The sequence below is a fragment of the Hylobates moloch genome, unplaced genomic scaffold (assembly GCF_009828535.3).
Source record: "Hylobates moloch isolate HMO894 unplaced genomic scaffold, HMol_V3 SCAFFOLD_4, whole genome shotgun sequence".
Lineage (NCBI taxonomy): Eukaryota > Metazoa > Chordata > Mammalia > Primates > Hylobatidae > Hylobates > Hylobates moloch.
Window position 1 is genome coordinate 54,671,562 of NW_026652279.1, and position 20,129 is coordinate 54,691,690.

The 20,129-nt window shown below is 38.5% G+C and overlaps 2 protein-coding genes across 2 annotated transcripts in view; both read left to right on the top strand.

Moving 5' to 3' along the window:
• Window positions 1-14,738, top strand: part of LOC116466985 (uncharacterized) — a 262,684-nt gene extending 247,946 nt beyond the window's left edge. Inside the window, exons 7-8 of the mRNA XM_058437551.1 lie at window positions 7,096-7,186; window positions 14,529-14,738. Coding sequence (XP_058293534.1) covers window positions 7,096-7,186; window positions 14,529-14,586 — 149 coding nt within the window. The 3' untranslated portion in view covers window positions 14,587-14,738. The remainder of the gene's footprint in view (window positions 1-7,095; window positions 7,187-14,528) is intronic.
• Window positions 14,739-17,531: 2,793 nt separating this feature from the next.
• On the top strand, window positions 17,532-19,818 carry LOC116466981 (tyrosine-protein phosphatase non-receptor type 11-like). The gene is given in 3 exon segments (XM_032150252.2): window positions 17,532-18,254; window positions 18,256-18,367; window positions 18,682-19,818. Coding segments are annotated over 3 exon segments (1,770 nt in total). The 3' UTR covers window positions 19,617-19,818.
• Window positions 19,819-20,129: the final 311 nt, after the last annotated feature.

A 20,129-nucleotide genomic window follows, 5' to 3' on the forward strand; every position in this document is an offset into this window, starting at 1 on the left:
AGGGATAAATAGAGGTGGGATATTTAGTTTCTTAGGTGCCAAACACAACCAAAAAAGGCATATTTGAAACAAAACTGAGTATTTCCCTTTTCCTTTCATTGATTTGTTTTAAATTTCAGCTGTCCTGTTTTTAATTTTCAAGAGCTTCTTGTCTCTCATTATTCCTTTTAAATAGTATTCTGTTCTTTGTTACTGACGTAAACTCATTTCTCAGAGAATAGTAATGGCAGATTAAAAAAATGCTTTCTTATACCATGCAATTGCCTCTTTTTCCTTTGTATTCCTATTTTTTCTTTTTTCCCCTATTTCTAAATTTTTTTCTGCTGGAAGTTTCTCTAAAACACTTGTGGCAGTCATGTTTGAAGATTATGTGGCAGTCATGTTAAAAGTTGATTGGAAGCTGCAGGCCAGGGGAACTTATTTGCTGATAATTTACAGGGTAGTCCAGGGGAACTCAGCTCTTTCATTAGAAGCCTTCAAATTTGGGGTGTCTTTTCTTTGGGACTATTTGATTTATTCTAGGGAGGCATCCTCTCATATACTATCTTGGGGTGGGGCTTTAAGCCCAGCTCTAGCGTTCTATAAGCAGGGAGGAGGAAGGAGGCTGAGGCTGGATCTACTATTCACTGTGAAACTGCTTATTCAGTCCTATTGTCAGCTCCATGTTCCCACCTTCCTGCCTTCTACTTAGGCCTGGTGCCCTAAATCTGAAGCCTTCAGATTCTGTCCTTTAAGGAAGCAGTAATGGTGGGGGTGAGATGTGAGAGGGATAACCACCAAGCTGCCAAGGATGCAAGGATGGTTGAGAGTGGCCTATAGATTTTTTTTTTTTTTTGACAGTCTCGCTCTGTCATCAGGCTGGAATGCAGTAGCGTGATCTTGGCTCACTGCAACCTCTGCCTCCCAGGCTCGAGCAATTCTTGTGCCTCACCTTCCCAAGTAGCTGGGAGTACAGGTGCACACCACCACCTTTGACTAATTTTTGTATTTTTTGTAGAGACGGGACTTAGCCATGTTGGCCAGTCTTGTCTCAAACTCCTGGCCTCGAGTGATCCAGCAGACTTAGCCTGCCAAAGTGCTGGCATCAGGTGTGGGCCATGGTGCCCAGCCTGATCTAATATTTTCACATAAAGAATTTTAATTAATGCCTCTGGTTATAATCATATACATCTTACTCCTATTCGAACTATTTTGATCGTTCAAATCCAGAGTCTTTCAAGGAGTCCTCTTTGTAGAACACTCTGTTCATACTTCTTTCATATATTAAGTCTGTTACTAAGCCTATATCTGTTTTCTATCTTTTAAAAAATTATTGAAGTCTTTCAATTTTGGTAGTCTTATATTATTTTCTTCTCCTTGGAACTTGTACCTTTTATATTTTCTCATATTGTTATTTGGGGAAAATTTCAGGACAGAGAAGAAATAGATGTACATATTCAATCTACTGTTGTTTCAAATAAATTTATTATGCTTTTGTTTGCTAATTTTCCTTTGCCACATTCACTGGTTATGTGAAGAACATACTCTACTACTTCTTCCTTCTAAAGCAATGACACTTTAAATTTGTCCTTTCCAGTCACTGTTTAAGTGCAATGAGTGTGTTGTTGGCAACATAAGGCAACACCTTTATAGAACACGGCCTATAGATGAAAGAGAAACTAATCTTTAGAAATTCTAGAAAAAATCAACTTGCAAATATATCTAATCACTAAAAGCATATTCTGTGCAGATAGTCTTTATTTACTAGTTACCAAAGGGTTATTTTCATGCAAAATAAAAATATACCAATAAAAGCCTTAAAACTTTGGAGAGCTGATTTTCTACTTCACGTGTTTTTTTGAAATGTCAGACATGACTAAGGAGTGAGGTCTTTTTCTTTCCTTTCTGTATAGATATAAAACCCCCTTTCAATCTCCAGGTTTTGTTGATTTTGTTCCCCCTTTTTTTTTTTTTACTTTCTATTGCCTGCACTCTGGTCAAATCACCCTCACCACTCACTGGCTGTAATGAAAATGGCAAACACCTTCCCTGCAGCCTGTCTTCCCCTAACCCAGCCTGTTCTTCACACTGCCATCATAATGATGTTTTAAAGACAAGTATAATCATAGTCCTAGAGCAGAGATTGTTAACCTGAAATCATCCATGGTTGATCACCTTTATAAGTCTGTGAATCCCTTACATTATAGACAAAAAATAGTGTTTATGATTATTTTATTTAGGGGAGAAGCCTAGGTATTTCATCATATCCTTGAAAGAGTCTGTGACACCTCCAACTTTTAAAAATCACCTCACAGACAATCAAGTTGATGAATAATGATGAGAATAGCCAATGATCTCAACACACATGACTACCAAAATCTCTATTATTTTCCTGGAAACATGATTACTAGAAATATAAATGGCATCTGTGATTGATTGGTATTCTCGTCCCCCCACATAAGAGTGGCAGAAGAATGACTGTTATCCAAGTGTCTGTCAAAATGAACTACAAATATATTCATTAGAAAACAGGCTGTTAAAATGGATCTGGTATAAATATGTTTTGCATATCACAAAAGACACCTAAATTAAGGAAAGCTGTGAAAGAGCAGATAGCCATTTTTCAATTATATATGACCAATGTGGCATTTTTTGATATCTTAGTAATTCAAAGGTCTAGTAATGCCATAATACGTGCCTATGTAATTTGGGGTCACTGCTTTTGATACAGGCAGTGAGTCTAGAAATTTCTACCTCACTCAGAACAATCATGCTATGACTTTTTCCTACTTGTGCAATTACCAAGATTTCACACCATTTAACACTTTTATGTTTATGCACATGAATATTTGCAGGGAAATAGACGTGGGCATTAAAAAAAAAAGTCATTCAGCTTCCTTGACTTCATCAGGTTGTTAGTGAAGAGGCTATTTCACAAACACACAAGCTACAAATCAAAGGTATATGACACCTTTTTGTATTATCAGGCAACACGGTGATGAAAAAAATGAAATGGAGTTTGTGAATTTTATTACTCCGGGTGACAATTTAATATGTGGGTGATGGTGTGCAGCTCCCAAATGAGATTTGTTGCATCCTCAGAACTGCATAAAATGTCTAAAGAGAGGGGCAAGCTTCCGTGCCATATATAGACAGACTCATTGGATCTCCCGAGGAAGTCAGATTGGAAACTTGTAAGTCCACAGTCATTCACAGATGATAAAGTGTGTGAAGTGGGGAGCAGGGAGAGGCCATGCTTGCATGAAGAATTTTAATGACTTAACGTTTCTTCTTATTAATTTTAGCATAGGGAGGGCAGTGGGATAAGGAAGTCATCAGTCTTGCATATGTCTTTTTCTGCTACAGATGGTACAATGGTTGATTTGGTACAAGCATCATACCAAATATGTATGTAGAAAGCCAAAAAATAGAATCAAATCAAACATGATTTTATAGTTGTTATTATTCCTAAAAATATCTGTGCTCCTATAGGCTTATGTCTTAGATAGGAGAATGCTATTGGAATTTCTGGTCTCTGCATTGAGGGGGGCTGTTGGTCTTTTGGAAAGATGTGCTTATTGAATGGGATAAGCTTGCTCCAAGAGGCATTGCTAGGGCTGCTCCCAGACCTACTTGTGATTCAAGGCTGTGCTTCTCCTCTGCGCGTGAGACAGGTGAGTTATGTTACTTGCTAGGTAAGAAGGAGGGGAGGAGATAAGTTACCTGAAATCATCTGATGCATTATTATCCCCTTCAGTATGGACATAATGTCAGAAGAGGATTACTGAATCAGATAGGATAAAGCATTCTTTCGACCTTCCTGCTAGGGGCTTGTCTGTCCTGTTGTGCTGTACTTCTGTGCAGGTGGAAACCAGATGAACTCAAACCACTTGTCTGATTAAATGGGCCAACTGTTTCAGTCATTGCCCAAATAAATGGTGTTTTTGTGCCAACTGTCATGTGTATACTTTGGACGAAATTGTTACCTCATATTCTAATCTCGTCTTTTTCACAGGAGTCTTAGAAGTATTAGAAAGCTGTTTTGAAATCCTTTTTAAAACCTAAGATTGAGACTCACAATTTTTTTTCTTTATATAGGTATTCTCAGTTTAAATTGCTTTACATTTTTACTTTTTCATTTCACAAATAGAAAGTAATTTATTTTGTTCCTCTTGGAGGGTATTAAAATAGGATCACTGATTAGTAACTGATAACCACCCACTTGAGCCAGAATTCCTATCTTCTTATGAAACAGCGCTAAAACATTTGATTTAAAATTCCTCAGTATTTTTCAGATCAGACCCTCATTCATTTAAAAAATTTACCTACCTGTGAAAGATCAGGACCCGTACTTTCAGGCTACTATTCCCTTATTAAATCAGTGAGCAAATGCCCTTAAAAGGGACATTCAATTGAAATAATAATAATAAAAAAAAACATTTGAGTGCCTGTTGTATGTCAAGCCCCTTGAAAAGCACTGGGGAGAAAAAAGCAAATATTATAGCATATAGGAAAGTAAGTAAAGATATTTAACAAACAACGCTAACACAATGTGATAAGTGCTGTGATAGGGAATTTGGCTCTGTGATTTCAGTGTCAGTGGATTTCTTATTCAGTTAATCTCATCTGCCAAAGAAAATATTTTTGTAACGAGGAAATGTCACCTCTGTTCACCATTGGAAATTACTATTTATCAAGTTGTCATTTACTTGGATAATGTTATCAGGTATTGTCTAGCAGATAATATAGAGGGAAAATAGAACTATCTTCAATAGAGCCCCCTTTGACTTGTAAACTATGATACTCATAATGTTTAGTGCATGGTGTATATTTAGCCTCCTGCCCATCTGGTCTTTTGTTGAGGGACTGAACAATTGGTTTCCATAAGATCCAGTATTAATGAGAGCCCTCATTGTGGTTATTTTTATTACTCTCTTTCTTGAGCCATTTTTTTCCAAATGAGAATATTTACTGGGTACAAATGTAATTGCTTCAGAGATTTCCAGAAAAGTTGCTAAATTCGTCCTTATCCCAAAGCTGAATTTTAGTTGATCTTTTTTCCTCACCGACTTTTTCAGTTTTGTTTTTCACCACTTACAAATAAGAATCAATCCTGGAGGTCTCTGAGTTTCCAAACTCTGAAGAAAGGGGCAAGAAAGGAAGAATTAGGGTTATTAGAAGAGTTAGAAGAGTTACGAATGTTCCTATGTGCCTTCCATCTGTCTTATACCTGCTGCGTGAGGAGCTGACGCCAACACCCAAAGCCCTGGACAAAGACTTCCTCCACAGTCACTTTCCTCTGACCCACAGGAACCTCCTTGGCTCCTCTCCTTCTTGCCTTCACAGCTTGACTTCCCCTTGTCATCTTACCCTGTTAGGATCTGGCACCCTCAGAGCTGCTCTGGAAACCCCATAGGGCCTATCTCTGGCACTTATACTACTCCACTCGCTCTCAGTAATGTGGGCGTGAGGTGCCTCGTCCCCTCGCCTAGCCCTATCATAACATGGCTGGAAAGTCTTGTATGTGCTGTCCCCAAAACAGATCAGGCAATGTTGACCCAACAGAAGGAGCATGGTCACCTCAGTCCCGGTGGGGGGCGGGGGGTGGGGGGTGGGGAGGGGTGGGGGGAAAGCACACAGTGAAGGAGGCTTTGGATTTGGAGACAAAACTCATTTTGGGAGCCTGGAAGCTCTCTGGAACTGGACACAAACTCTGGTCTCTGTAGTTTACCCAGGGAACTTGGGTAAGAGCTAGTGAATAACTCGTATAAGTATTATATGACCTTAATAAGTAATATTGTTTAGCCTGAGTTTTTGATACAGTTTTCAACTGCATGATGTTCTAACTCTGAGTTTCACAGAATTATTTCTCCAGAGTAAATTGACTTATTCTTCTGAGCAGAGCCCAGGTACCCTAGTTATCTTAACTGTGAGGAACTGATAGAGCTCTCTATCTCCTTGGGGGATGTTTAAAAATACATAAAGCAAAATTATATCACCTTAAGAACATTATGAGTTTAAAAGCATGCAGTCAGCCCTGCCAAATTTTCCTCTGCCTTTGAGAATTGGAATAATTATTATAAGTGCAGACAAAACTAGATTTCCCTTGCAGGCAGATTTTTGTGATTGCACCCTGGACTTTCGTTCAGAATTCTTTTCAGTTTCTTAGGAAAGCTAAATGAAATTGCTGCAGTAAGGCCAGAGGGGGGCACCAAATAATCGTGATTGATAGAGTGGTTTGGCTGAGCATTTGCGGGAGGCTCAGGAAGCAGGCCTGTGAGCCTGTGTGTCTGTTTTGAGCATTTTGGGTATAAAACATATTGAAGTCTCTTTGTTTACGGAATCTTCGTCAAGCCAGGAGCTGACACCCAAGCTTCAGTGGCTCAAAACGTACTCAGCTAATGGGGAAGCAGCAGTTGGCAGGATCTGTGGTCGTAAACATTTTAGAAAAATTTCTTCACTCTCTTTAGCTCCTTCCTTATTTCACTTATCAGAGTTGAATTGTGGGAAGAACTGAGAAACAAACTCTGCCATGCTCTTGGAAGGCGAGAATGCAGAGATGGGTCATTCTTTCTGAGACAGAGGAATTATTGGCAGTTTTCTAGCATTAATTGTTCTTGATAAATTGCTGAAATATCTATTTGGTCTTCAGGAAACTGGGGAGCATTCAATACCATTTAAAGTGTTTCTTCATTGTTGGCTATTTCAGAAAAGTTAGCTTCCTCTGCTGTACTTCCTAAAGCCAGATTTCTAAATTCAATACAACTTTCAAAGCTATTCTACCACAATTGTTGCAATTTCTCTAGTATGGAAAAGTAGTGTTTCATGTTTGTTGGTAGTTACTAATCCTTGTGATCTATAGTTTGCTTAGATGTCCTTATTTATAGTGAATTAATTTAGGGCAGTGGGCAGGGGCCAGGGCAAAGGAGTTGGAATGTCCTCTATTCAATTGAAGAGGGTCTAGGTACGCTTACTTCATTCTTTGTCAATACATGATGGATTCTAAGTCTTCTTGCAAAATACGTGTGAACACAAAAGTGATTAATTACGATCATGTCAAATTTGAGACTGATTTAAGTCCTGAACTATAATCTGTCACCTCCGTTTTCCTTTTAGACTTTTCGTATGGTTTAGGAATATTTCAAAAGTGTCCTTTGACCATCTCTTTTCGTAAAGTAAAATCTGTGATCATGGAGTTACACGACAGGTAAGTTGATGCACACAGAACAATGCTTACTCAGGGAGACAGAGGCTGTGAGGGTTCTTACAAATGCTGACCCCTTCATATGCCGACATGTTCACTTAGTGTTTACAAACTTGAGCTCCGGAGCCAGACTACTTGGGTACTTGGGTAGGAATGTAGGCCCTACCACTTATTATCTATATGACTTTGGCAAGTTACTGAGCCTCTGTGTGCCTCAGTTTCCTCATCCATAAAGTGGAGTAATGGTAGTATCATAGAGTTAGCCTGAGAATTAGATGAGTTATTATATGTAAAGCAGTTAGAATAGAACCTGGTGTATACTGCTTCATAAGTACATGCTAAATAAATGTTTTAGGCCAGGCAGGGTGGCTCATGCCTGTAATTCTAGCACTTTGGGAGGCCGAGGTGGGTGGATTGTCTGAGCTCAGGAGTTCAAGACCAGCCTGGGCAAAATGGTGAAACCCAGTCTCTACTAAAATACAAAAAATTAGCCGGGCATGGTAGTGTGCGCCTGTAATCCCAGCTACTTGGGAGTCTGAGGCACCAGAATTGCTTGAACCCAGGAGGTGGAGGTTGCAGTGAGCCAAGATTGTACTACTGCATTCCAGCCTGGATGACAGAACTAGACTCTGTCTCAAAAAAAATAAAAAGTTTTCAAGATTATATAAAACCTATTATGTCAGTCCTATAGAATTTTTCCAGAGAAATTTACCATCAGGTGATTTTTATATGGGCATATATTGACTTAGTTGTTTACTGTGCCTAGCTTCCTGGCTGGTATCTTAGGACCCTGCTGTTCTTTTATGCCTATAGAAACCTTTGGCAGGGCGTGATGGCTCACGCCTGTAATCCCAGCACTTTGGGGGGCCGACGCAGGTGGATCACGAGGTCAGGAGATCGAGACCATCCTGGTTAACACAGTGAAACCCCGTCTCTACTAAAAATACAAAAAAAAAAAAAAAATTAGCCGGGCGTGGTGGCGGGCGCCTGTGGTCCCAGCTACTCAGGAGGCTGAGGCAGGAGAATTGCGTGAACCTGGGAGGCGGAGCTTGCAGTGAGCCGAGATTGTGCCACTGCACTCCAGCCTGGGCAACAGAGTGAGACTTCATCCCAAAAAAAAAAAAAAAAAAAAAAAGAAACTTTCAAGAGACAAGAAATAGAACAACCAAAATCTTGTACAAAGATCATATTACAACCAACTCTTCAACATAATTTATTTAACAAACATTCATATAGCACTTACTATGTGCCGCACACTGTTTTAAACACTGTACAAATATTAACTCATTTAATCCTCATTATAACAGAATACTTGTTGAATTTCAATTAAGTGATGTGGGAAAATCCTCTAGCCTGGTGTCTGACATGATAATCCTTTAATAAATATTTGTTGAAGGAATGAATACCTGTGAGTGACTCAGTCAATCAGTCTATCTTGTTTGGCTAACAAAAAAAGCAAACAATACACCAGGATGTTATATTAAGTGGCCTAATGTGTTCTCAGAAACTGGAAACAATTGAGACTCTTTATCCACAGCTGTATTCAGTTTGTACTGAAGGGACTAAAGTGTCCTAAATGTTCCTGTTCTTTTCTGAGTATTAAGTCACTTGCTATTTTGATATTAAGCTTAGATGTTTAGATGTCATAGAATTGGTAAAGTCTTGGTGACTTGTAGGCTGTTACATTCAACTTGTGTTGAATATCTTAGTGTACCATTCTAAATTTCCATTTTTATCTTTATTTTGGATATTGAGCAGACAGTATTATGATTCTGTTTAAGACATGAAGACATGCCAGTTTTCCTACACTCTTTCAATTGCATTCTTTTGTTTTAATCTTGGAAAACATATTTGCATCATATTTGTCACAGCCTGAGAAGTGACATTATTGAATGACAGTAGGAGCTTGAATATTGTGCTTGAAATGCCATTGAGGATATCATTATTCACGTGACAGCCCTGAGAAGATTAGCAAATAACTACTTAACATTTTATAATGCTTTATCATCATAAAAATCTACATATTAAACTTGAGGAATAAATTACTTAAAAATATATCATTTCTATTCAAACACCATTTGGAAAAACTTGAGAGATAAATGCCAGTTTTTAATGAAGCTACAACAAATGTTTTTATTCACCATGTTATTGCTCCAGCCAATTGGAGATTATTTTTATAATCACTAAATTAGCTGCATTTAGCCTTAAACCTACTTGTTGAAACACAGTTAACATGATAGAAGAGAACCAGTGTAATAACATTCTAAGACTTCAATTGTCTCTGTGCCTGTCTCTCTTTTCTATTCCTTTCTAGGTACCAATTGAAATGATCTCTTCCTAATCTATGACAAGTATCTGGGAATGTGGAATTTAATTAAATTATTATTATTATTTTTTGAGATGGAGTCTCGCACTGTCACCCAGGCTGGAGTGCAGTGGCGCGGTCTTGGCCCACTGCAACCTCTGCCTCCCGGGTTCAAGCAATTCTCCTGCACCCACCACCACGACCAGCTAATTTTTTTTAAAATTTTTCGTAGAGATGGGGTTTCACCATGTTAGCCAGGATGGTCTTGATCTCCTGACCTCGTGATCCGCCTGCCTCGGCCTCCCAAAGTGCTGGGATTACAGGCGTGAGTCACCACGCCCAGTGGAATTTAGTTTTTAAAAATGAAATTGTTGAGATGTGGTACTGAAGGGCACGTGGAAAAGAATGGGTAACTTTCCACGAGGAGCTCAGGTCCCTTTGGTGGCTATGAAGAAGTGGAGAGGAAAAATCAAATCTGCAACCTCTTATCTCTGAAATTAAATATTGTTGATACTGCCAGAGTAGACATGGGATTGTGGGCAATTCCTGGTTTCAGGGAAGTCAACAAATCTTCTGAAGTTACGATGTAGTTAAAAATAACAGTTGAGGAGTGGGATTGCCGTGTACCTCATCCAGTGGTCAGAGGTGTAAGGTGGGTTGAAGTTTATAAATTGACAGTCAATAAAATCTGCCCCAACCCAGGCAAGTAACTGGTAGGCTTGAAGCCTGAGAAGAAGCTATTTAAGTAGACTCTAAAAACTCTGGTGCAACTTTGACACCCTTGTTTGGGTATAGTTCTGGGATAGAGGCAGAGGGGTGGTCTCCTGACTGCATGTTGGAGGTTTTTGATGGGATGAGCGGCAGAGTGATGAAAAGATGACATTATTGGTAAGTCCAGATTTCAGTTGTGAACTGATACTTCAACTTTTGGTAGTACTGACAGTGGACAGCCCCTCAATAGGATGAACAGGTTTCTGATAGGGACTGTGACACCTTCTAGCTTTAAGTAAGGCATCTGAATTCTGTCTCCAGAGATACGAGGCACAGACTGTTGGTCTTAGATACTAGGATTCTGGGATATTACAGAATGGTAGTATGGGGCGGGCTGTCTGGAAGAAAGATACTGGACTTGTTTGGTTTGGTTATAAGCTTGTCCATGTCAGTATTTAATAAACATTCAGGTGGCTCAACAAATTTTATGGAAAAAATATTGCATGGCAGTACGAGCTTGAATATTGTGCTTTGAGATACCATTGAGGATATCATTATTCATGTGATAGTCTGTGGAGTGGGAGCCTCAAGTTCAGATTACCCATCCATATATCTACACCCACACATATATATTCAAACATGCTATAAATTCTCATTTACTCCCTTCTGCCTCTTTTCCTTCCAGAATGAAGGAATCTCTTGACGAATCTGCCCCCTCCTGGTCCTCACCCCTCACATCCCTATCAAGTCAGATTGTCCCCTCAGCCTCCCTGAACTTGCCTTGTTCATCATCATCCTAAAATACTTCCATGCTATTTCCCTTACCTGGTTGTTCTCAGCTTTCTCTTTTTGCCTCTGCGAATATTATCCATTCTTTAAAGTTGAATGACCCTTCTTTGGTTACTTTTCCAAGCTTGTGCCGTTTCTACAACTTCATCTGTCTTGATAGACTGAAAACTTCTTCAGAGTAAGGGCCACATCTTTGTTTTCTTCTTTGCTATATTCTGTGTACTGTACCACACTCTGATGATGTGTGACTATAAGCCAGGTAATGGAAAATCCTGATTTTGGCAAAAAGGAAAATTTTGCTTAATCTGCTTTGTATTCTCTAAATAAACTTAGCCACTGCCTTCATAAATTACAGATTGCTTCTGATAAGTTCATTTTAAAAAATGGTATCAAAAGTCCCCTTTTGTTTTGTTTTACATTTATCCCCTTGAAATTCTCCTTGACTGTAATCATGGTCAAAGACTTGAAATAGTTGGAAGTTTCATCAGGTGGACAAAGGTGCTGAGATTAGATGTTCTAAAACATAACTTCAGTCATTAAGGCCATAATCTGAATTAAGTTTCCTAGTAAATTACTGAAGAATGCTTATTTAAGTCTTCTGATCACTGTACCTTGTGTGTATCAAGATATCGCTTTTTATCCCATGAATATGTACAATTATTATTTGTCAGTTAAATAAAAATTTTTAAAACACACATAAAAATAAAGTTATCTGAAAGCTATTAATCTAAAACTGATCCAATTAGACAGATGTATCACTGCAAGCTACAATGCTCAAATTTATGATATTAATAGTGAAATAATTTACTGTTACAATATATTTAAGCTCCCTGGAACCTTAATATCAAGCATATTGTTAGGCACACATAGTAGGTTCTGAATAAATATTTGGTGGAAAATTGATATATTTTAATGTATGTATATTTGAGTGAGCTATTTCTATTTTTGGTGTCATGTCCTGATTTATAATGAAATCTCTCAATCTAGATTATTTTGGCACATTACCAAACATAATGTAATGAAATAGAAAATTCTGTTCATACTAATTTATGACCAAATCTAAAACCTCTTTGAAATTAGTAGAGGTGCCTTTGTCTTCACAGAGCTTGGAAGACAATGAACCATTTTTCACAGAGATTATATTTAGTTATTTTCTTACTGTAACTGTATTTTAGCACAAACTGACAAACAGCTACATCAGCATTATCATCTTTATCCTGTATTCACGAACATTTAAATTAAATTAGTATTCTTTAGGTTCATATGACATAAATTTTTTTCTGGATAAATGGTTATTTTTATAGTTGCGTTATGGACTTTGGCATTATTCAAAGAATACATAATTTAAATTCTGACAAGCTTTTAAAACATTTTCTTCTAAGCAATTCCTGCAAATTAGTCTTTTCCTTCTCTTTTTAGACTGGGGCTGTGGCTGAGATGTCACATAGGAGATAGGATCACAAATTTCTGTTGTATCTGGATGGAGATCAGCAGGAGGATCTATGGGTGAGAAGCACAGTTATGGATAGATTCTAGAGCCTGCTTGCTGATACAGGCTTGCAACTGTGGACTTTATAAGCTTGGTTTTTAATCTGTCAGCTAGCATAATACCATAAATGCATAAGAAACTAAATATTCAGTCTTAAGAGAAATGCTACTTTGACCTGACCCTTTCTCCAAATAAATTGACAAAATATCTCATCCTCTGGGATGCCAGACAGAAATACCAGTTGCAATGTTTTGTTACATAAAGTTTATTCTAATTTAAATTAGTGGCATATAAAGTCATCTTCTTTCTTGAACAAACATCTTATTAAATTGAACATGTCTTTTATCCCATGAAATGAAATTAATTTTGAGATAGTTATTTTTCAGTTGGAAATTTAATGAGTTGATAGAAAACAAGTTATATAGTCTTTCAAAGAATAGGTTACATCCATTTGCATTTTGTTTTTCTTCAGCATTGTTTGGTTTTTAGAAAATCTTGCAAGTTAAATATACTAACGTAGAAATTGAAAGAAAATAATCAGAGATAGAGCAATAAATTTGCAGATAAAGATTACTCTTAAAATAAATGTTCACCATAGTTTTGTTTATATAAAAAATCCCAAACTACCCAAGTCTTCAAATAATAAAGACACTTAAAAAACTGTTACCTTTCCATTTATGGATTATTAGGTAGACTTTAAAAATGTTTTAAAAGATGTTTTAAAAGGCTATGCCATTTTCCCTAATGTAAAAATAAAGTAAAACACCATGGCAAACCCCCAGAAAACCAACCTGTATATTCAATGTACCAACCAATTGCATATACACTAGAATTTTTGTTTGTAACTAGACGAGTGTGCATAAGACAATATGTTAAAGTACAGACACTTCCTACCTAATACAGATTGAGTTCTTACTGTGTATTCAGTTCCCACTTTACTCTAGGCTCTTGGCTAAGCACTTTAAGGGCTTTATCACATTTAATACTCACAGGAGCACAATGAGATTGTTCTGGGCAAGCCAGAAAATCACACTGTCAGAAACTGATTTGCTGGGTGAATACTTTCAGATCATTTTGAAGTTGAAAATCAGAGACAAACACTTTGAAGCCATGTCAGTTGTTTATTGGAAGAAATTAAACATGCAAATGTAATGAGTGCAATAGACTTTAAGAGTGTGTTTTTTCAGAGGTGATGCAGTAATTGCTGCGGTTGAGACTATCTCTTGAAGTGGAAACCAGACAAGTAGATTTAGACATTAAAATTCCTAACAGTGGTTTGCTCCCTCTGTAGCCTTGGATAGAGCACCTGTCTCTTAACACATTAGAGCTCCCATAAAATAAACTGCTTTACCCCAGCTAAAAGGAACGGTCTCTTTGATGGAACTTGAGCTCCAGTCATGGTGATTTTCCACTAGGTACTTCAAAGAGGACATCCTCTCCCGAAGGACAGAAGAACCTGAAATGTTTGGAGCCTAAGGTTTCTAGGATCTTCTTTTGCCAGTCTTCCCCATTTATTGCCCTCCTCCCATCAACCACACTGACATTTGAAGGGTTAAAGAGTGATGTTGCATAAGGGTTTGCACTAGGGAGTCCATTTTCTCCTAAGAATTATTATATTACATTATGTTGCTGAGACATACAAATGAAGAATAACTGGTTTTAATACATAGAAGAATCAGGCTTGTTTTTCACCAAAAAAAATTGGTGGCAATTTGTTTTTGCATGTGAGGAAAATAAAACAGAGAGAAGACTGTAATTTCCTTAAAGTCACACATCTACTGCATGAGAGACAGAGTCAGAATTTCAACGCAGGTCTGTCTGGCTTCAAAGACCTTGGTTATTTCAGTAGTGGGACCGTAGATCATATTTCTTCCTTTAAAAAATATTTCCTCTGTATTTTTCTAAATCTTGGATGATGATATTGCTTTTATAATTAAGCAATACATGTTATGAAAATAGAAATAAAATATTTTTATGTAAGCTGAAGAAATGAGAAAAGAGATTTTTCCGGTTAAGGAAAAACAAGTTCCTGTTCTTCTTTTCCATTGTAGACTGTTTGCTGTGATTGCACCTGCCATCTTATGCATAAATGACCTGAAGACAGACTGAAACAATGTGTTCTACAGCCTGAAAATACCTTGACTTACAGTTTCATTAATGCTAGTGTGATCAGACTGGACAAAAATTAGCATATGTTATTAACTAATCTAAGTGCCAATTCTTAATAGAAACATAAAACAATAAAAGCAATTCAGGAAATATTTACTATTTGATTTCTTCAAGCTCCAAACAGGCTTGTGCTTAGCTGTACAAACTTGAATATATACAAATCTACATGGTTAGAATTCTGAGTCTTCTTTGGGCCAGGTGTGTTAGCCCCTTGGGAAAGGAAACTAAAGTTTTGGAATATATTTTTATTCATGAACCTGCTCTCTTTAAGACTTCTGAGGAAAAGAGCTGCTGGGCAGATGAGTAGAATATGTTACTACTGTTCTGACATGTCTACCCATCAAAACTAGCTGATACAGTACACTTTAATGACCCTTCTATAGTCAAAACTGACATTGACATTGACATTAACAGAAAAGATTTGGGACAAAGAACTGTGTTCATGCCACAAATCAGCCTCAAACTTCACCACAAGCTGCGCATTTTATGCTACTGTATTCTGCTTAAGCACATATTTGTATTTATGTAAATCGAATGATCCTTTAATACTTAAGGACTTTATTCTGGGTGAGTTAGAATCACACTGTTTTGACAGGAAAACTCTTCGATAGGAAAAACTGTATGGCTTGATAATTTAAGAGCTAAAAGTAGCCAAATCAGAAACTACTGAAATTCTTCAGTGTCTGTTAGAGTATCTCCTATTTGAGCCATGTTTGTAAATGATATTCAAAGGCATTTCAAAAGCACGTAAATTAAAAAAACAATTCATTTGACTCTGCTATGGTTTAAATATATATGTTCCTCCAAAATTCATATGTTGGAACTTAAACCCCAAGGTGATTGTGTTAAGAGGTGAGGGCTTTGGGAGCTATTATAATTAGGCCAGGAGGGCTCTGTCCTCATGAATGGGATTAATGCCATTATAAAGGAGACTTCAGAAAGCTGCCTGGCCTTTTTCTATCTCTTCTGCCCTGTAAGTACACAGCATTCATCCCTTTTGCCCTCCCACCTTTTGCCATGTGAAGATGCAGTAACATGCAGGCACCATCTTGGAGGCAAGAGCACAGCTCTCACCAGACACTGAATCTACCTGCATGTTGATCTTGGACTTCCCAGCATCCAACTATGAGAGATAAATTTTTATTATTTATAAATTACCCAATCTCAGTATTTTGTTATAGCAGTACAAACAAACAGAGACAGATTTTGATAGTCATATAAAACTTCAAGTACTTTGTAAAAAGAAAATATAAATGTTTAATGATTGAAGATCATGAAAGACTGGACAGTGAGAAAACATGGGGGTATGGGTTGTAGAAATGGAGTGTTATTCAGAGACATAACTAATTTAAGCTATCTCTAGGACAGGGTTAAATAACAGAAAAATCAAATGGGCCTCTGACTGGTAGTGTGTTTTGTTTCGGTACTAAGGGGTAAAGTTGTATTAGTCCATTTTCATGCAGCTAATAAAGACATACCTGAGATTGGGTAATTAATTAAGAAAAAAGAGGTTTAACAGACTCACAGTTCCACATGGCTGGGGAGGCTTCATAATCACGGTGGAAGGTGAAAGGCACGTCTTATATGGCGGCAGGCAAGAGGGAATGAGAGCCAAGTGAAAGCAGAAACCCCTTATAAAACCATCAGATCTTGTGAGGCTTATTCACTACCACAAGAACAGTATGGAGGAACCACCTCCATGATTTAATTATCTCCTACCAGGTCCCTCCCACAACACATGGGAATTATGGGAGCTACAGTTCAAGATGAGATTTGGGTGGGGACACAGCCAAACCACATCAAGAGTGTTCAGCTTTAAAGAGTGCCTGAGAGTATGGGTCCAGGAGTTTGGACATCCACAGCTATTGTGACTCTTGGCATAAATTGATAACTTTCAAAATTAAAAGAATTCATCTTAAACTGTTAGTTCCTCTAAAATTCCAGCAAAATACTCAGGTTTGAGAATTTCTGACCACTGCCTATTAGCTTTAGGTCAATAACTAGAAGGTAATTAGGCTAAGAGCTCTATCAGTTATTTTATATTTGGGGTGATAAATGTCAATATTTACATGTACGATTTAGGTCCTTTTGTGTGTATCTTTGCATTGTGGCAAATTGAGGAAACCCTAGATATTTGAGATGATTGATTTGGACTGCTAGAAGGAGCCTTCCCTGTTTTTCACCACAAAAATATTGGTTGTTTCCATGGCCTCAGTATCCCAGGAAAAAGTGAATGAAATAGCTAAAGGGAAAACTCCTAGGTAATTACTTCTGTTGATTATTTAATCTTAGTAAATGGAATATTTGATAGAGATTTTAACTGTTCAAGGAGAGAAGATATTTTTTGTTCTGTATGAATGCAACCTGATAATTCTACCAAAGCAATAGTGGAATAAAAATCTTTCCACTGACACAGATTGTGGTGGATATGGGATGTAATACAGCAGAAAAGAAAAACACAGGCTCACAATGGAGATAACACATAGCTGAGAGAAACTTTCCTAGGTAATAAGCATTTGCAGCTAAGATTTCCTAGGATGTTTTGGAAGAAAACAACTGCCACAGAAATGCAGTTGGGAAAGACTATGTTGAAATTATGAATCTTGCCATTTGTAAAAAGAGAACAAATATTATTTGTGAATTGTACTGAAAACATGGATATAAAGAAGTGATCATTGGGGGGTGGAGGAGGAGCTAGCTGGGCCGGGGGGTGGCTGCACAGTCTCCAGGATCCCCAGGCCTGGAGTGGGGTCTGTGCATGGCCAGCTGGCTCTGCCCCACGTCCAGTCCTGAGCAGGCCTCTCTTGGGCCAGCCTGATGCAACTGAGCCCAGCAGACCCTGAGCAAGGAGCAGGACCATCGCGGAGCCACAGGGCAGGAGGAACATGACATCACGGAAATGGTTTCACCCAAATATCACTGGTGTGGAGGCAGAAAACCTACTGTGGACAAGAGGAGTTGATGGCAGTTTTTTGGCAAGGCCTAGTAAAAGTAACCCTGGAGACTTCACACTTTCTGTTAGAAGAAATGGAGCTGTCACCCACACCAAGATTCCGAACACTGGTGATTGCTGTGACCTGTATAGAGGGGAGAAGTTTGCCACTTTGGCTGAGTTGGTCCAGTATGACATGGAACATCATGGGCAATTAAAAGAGAAGAATGGAGTTGTTATTGAGCTTAAATATCCTCTGAACTGTGCAGATCCTACCTCTGAAAGGTGGTTTCATGGACACCTCTCTGGGAAAGAAGCAGAGAAATTATTAACTGAAAAAAGAAAGCATGGTAGCTTTCTTGTACGAGAGAGCCAGAGCCACCCTGGAGATTTTGTTCTCTCCGTGTGCACCGGTGATGACAAAGGGGAGATCAATGACGGCAAGTCTAAAGTGACTCATGTCATGATTTGCTGTCAGGAACTGAAATACGATGTTGGTGGAGGAGAACGGTTTGATGCTTTGACAGATCTTGTGGAATATTATAAGAAGAATCCTATGGTGGAAACATTGGGTACAGTACTACAACTCAAGCAGCCCCTTAACACGACTTGTACAAATGCTGCTGAAATAGAAAGCAGAGTTCAAGAACTAAGCAAATTAGCTGAGACCACAGATAAAACTCAAACAAGGCTTTTGGGAAGAATTTGAGACACTGCAACAACAGGAGTGCAAACTTCTCTATAGCCAAAAAGAGGGTCGAAGGCAAGAAGACAAAAACAAAAGTAGATATAAAGGCTGGGTGCGGTAGCTCACGCCTTGTAATCCCAGCACTTTGGGAGGCCAAGGCAGGCGGATCACAAGGTCAGGAGATCAAGACCATCCTGGCCAACACGGTGAAACCCCATCTCTACTAAAAATACAAAAATTAGCCAGGCGTGGTGGCACACCTCTGTAATCCCAGCTAGTAGGGAGGCTGAGGCAGGAGAATGGCATGAACCCGGGAGTCAGAGGTTGCAGTGAGCCAAGATCACCACTGCACTCCAGCCTGGGCGACAGAGCGAGACTCCGTCTCAAAAAAAAAAAATAAATAAATAAAAAATAAATAAAAACATCCTGCCCTTTGATCATAGGGTTGTCCTACACAATGGTTATCCCAGTGAGGCTATTTCGGATTACATCAATGCAAATATCATCGTGCCTGAATTTGAAACCAAGTGCAACAATTCAAAGCCCAAAAAGAGTTACATTGCCATACAAGGATGCCTGCAAAACACGATGAACGACTTTTGGCAGATGGCGTTCCAAGAAAACTCCCAGGTGATTGTCATGACAACGAAAGAAGTGGAGAGAGGAAAGAGTAAATGTGTCAAATACTGGCCTGATGAGTATGCTCTAAAAGAATACAGCATCATGCATGTTAGGAATGTCAAAGAAAGCGCCGCTCATGACTATAAGCTAAGAGAACTTAAACTTTCAAAGGTTGGACAAGGGAATATGGAGAGAACGGTCTGGCAATACCACTTTCAGACCTGGCTATACCACGGAGTGCCCAGCGACCCCAAGGGCATGCTGCGCTTCCTGGACGAGGTGTACCATAAGCAGGAGAGCATCATGGATGCAGGGCTGGTCGTGGTGCAGTGCAGTGCTGGCATTGGCCAGACAGGGACGTTCATTGTGATTGATATTCTTATTGACATCAGAGAGAAAGGTGTTGACTGCGAAATTGACGTTCCCAAAACCATCCAGATGGTGCGGTCTCAGAGGTCAGAGATGGTCCAGACAGAAGCACAGTACCGATTTATCTATATGGCGGTCCAGCATCATGTTGAAACACTACAGCGCAGGACTGAGCAGAAAAGCAAGAGGAAAGGGCACGAATATACAAATATTAAGTATTCTCTAGTGGACCAGATGAGTGGAGATCAGAGCCCCCTCCTGCCTTATACTCCAATGCCACCCTGTGCAGAAATGAGAGAAGAGAGTGCTAGAGTCTATGAAAACGTGGGCCTGATGCAACAGCAGAAACATTTAAGATGAGAAAACCTGCCAAAACTTCAGCACAGAAATAGATGTGGACTTTCACCCTCTCCCTAAAAAGATCAAGAGCAGACGCAATAAAGTTTATGTGAAGACAGAATTTGGATTTGGAAGGCTTGCATTGTGGTTGACTACCTTTTGATAAGCAAAATTTGAAATCATTTAAAAACCACTGTATTTTAACTCAACAATACCTGCTTCCCAATTACTCATTTCCTCAGATAAGAAGAAATCATCTCTACAATGTAGACAACGTTATATTTTGTAGAATTTTGTTTTAAATTGAGGAAGCAGTTAAATTGTGCGCTGTATTTTGCAGATTATGGGGATTCAAATTCTAGTTATAGGCTTTTTTTTCTTTTTATAACCTTAACCAGTTTAATTTTTTTTTCATTGTGGGAGAAGATAAGAAGATGATTTGGGAAAATTAAGTAACAACATCCTAGAAAAGTGAGAACAATCTCATTTACCATCATGTATCCAGTAGTGGATAATTCATTTTGATGGCTTCTA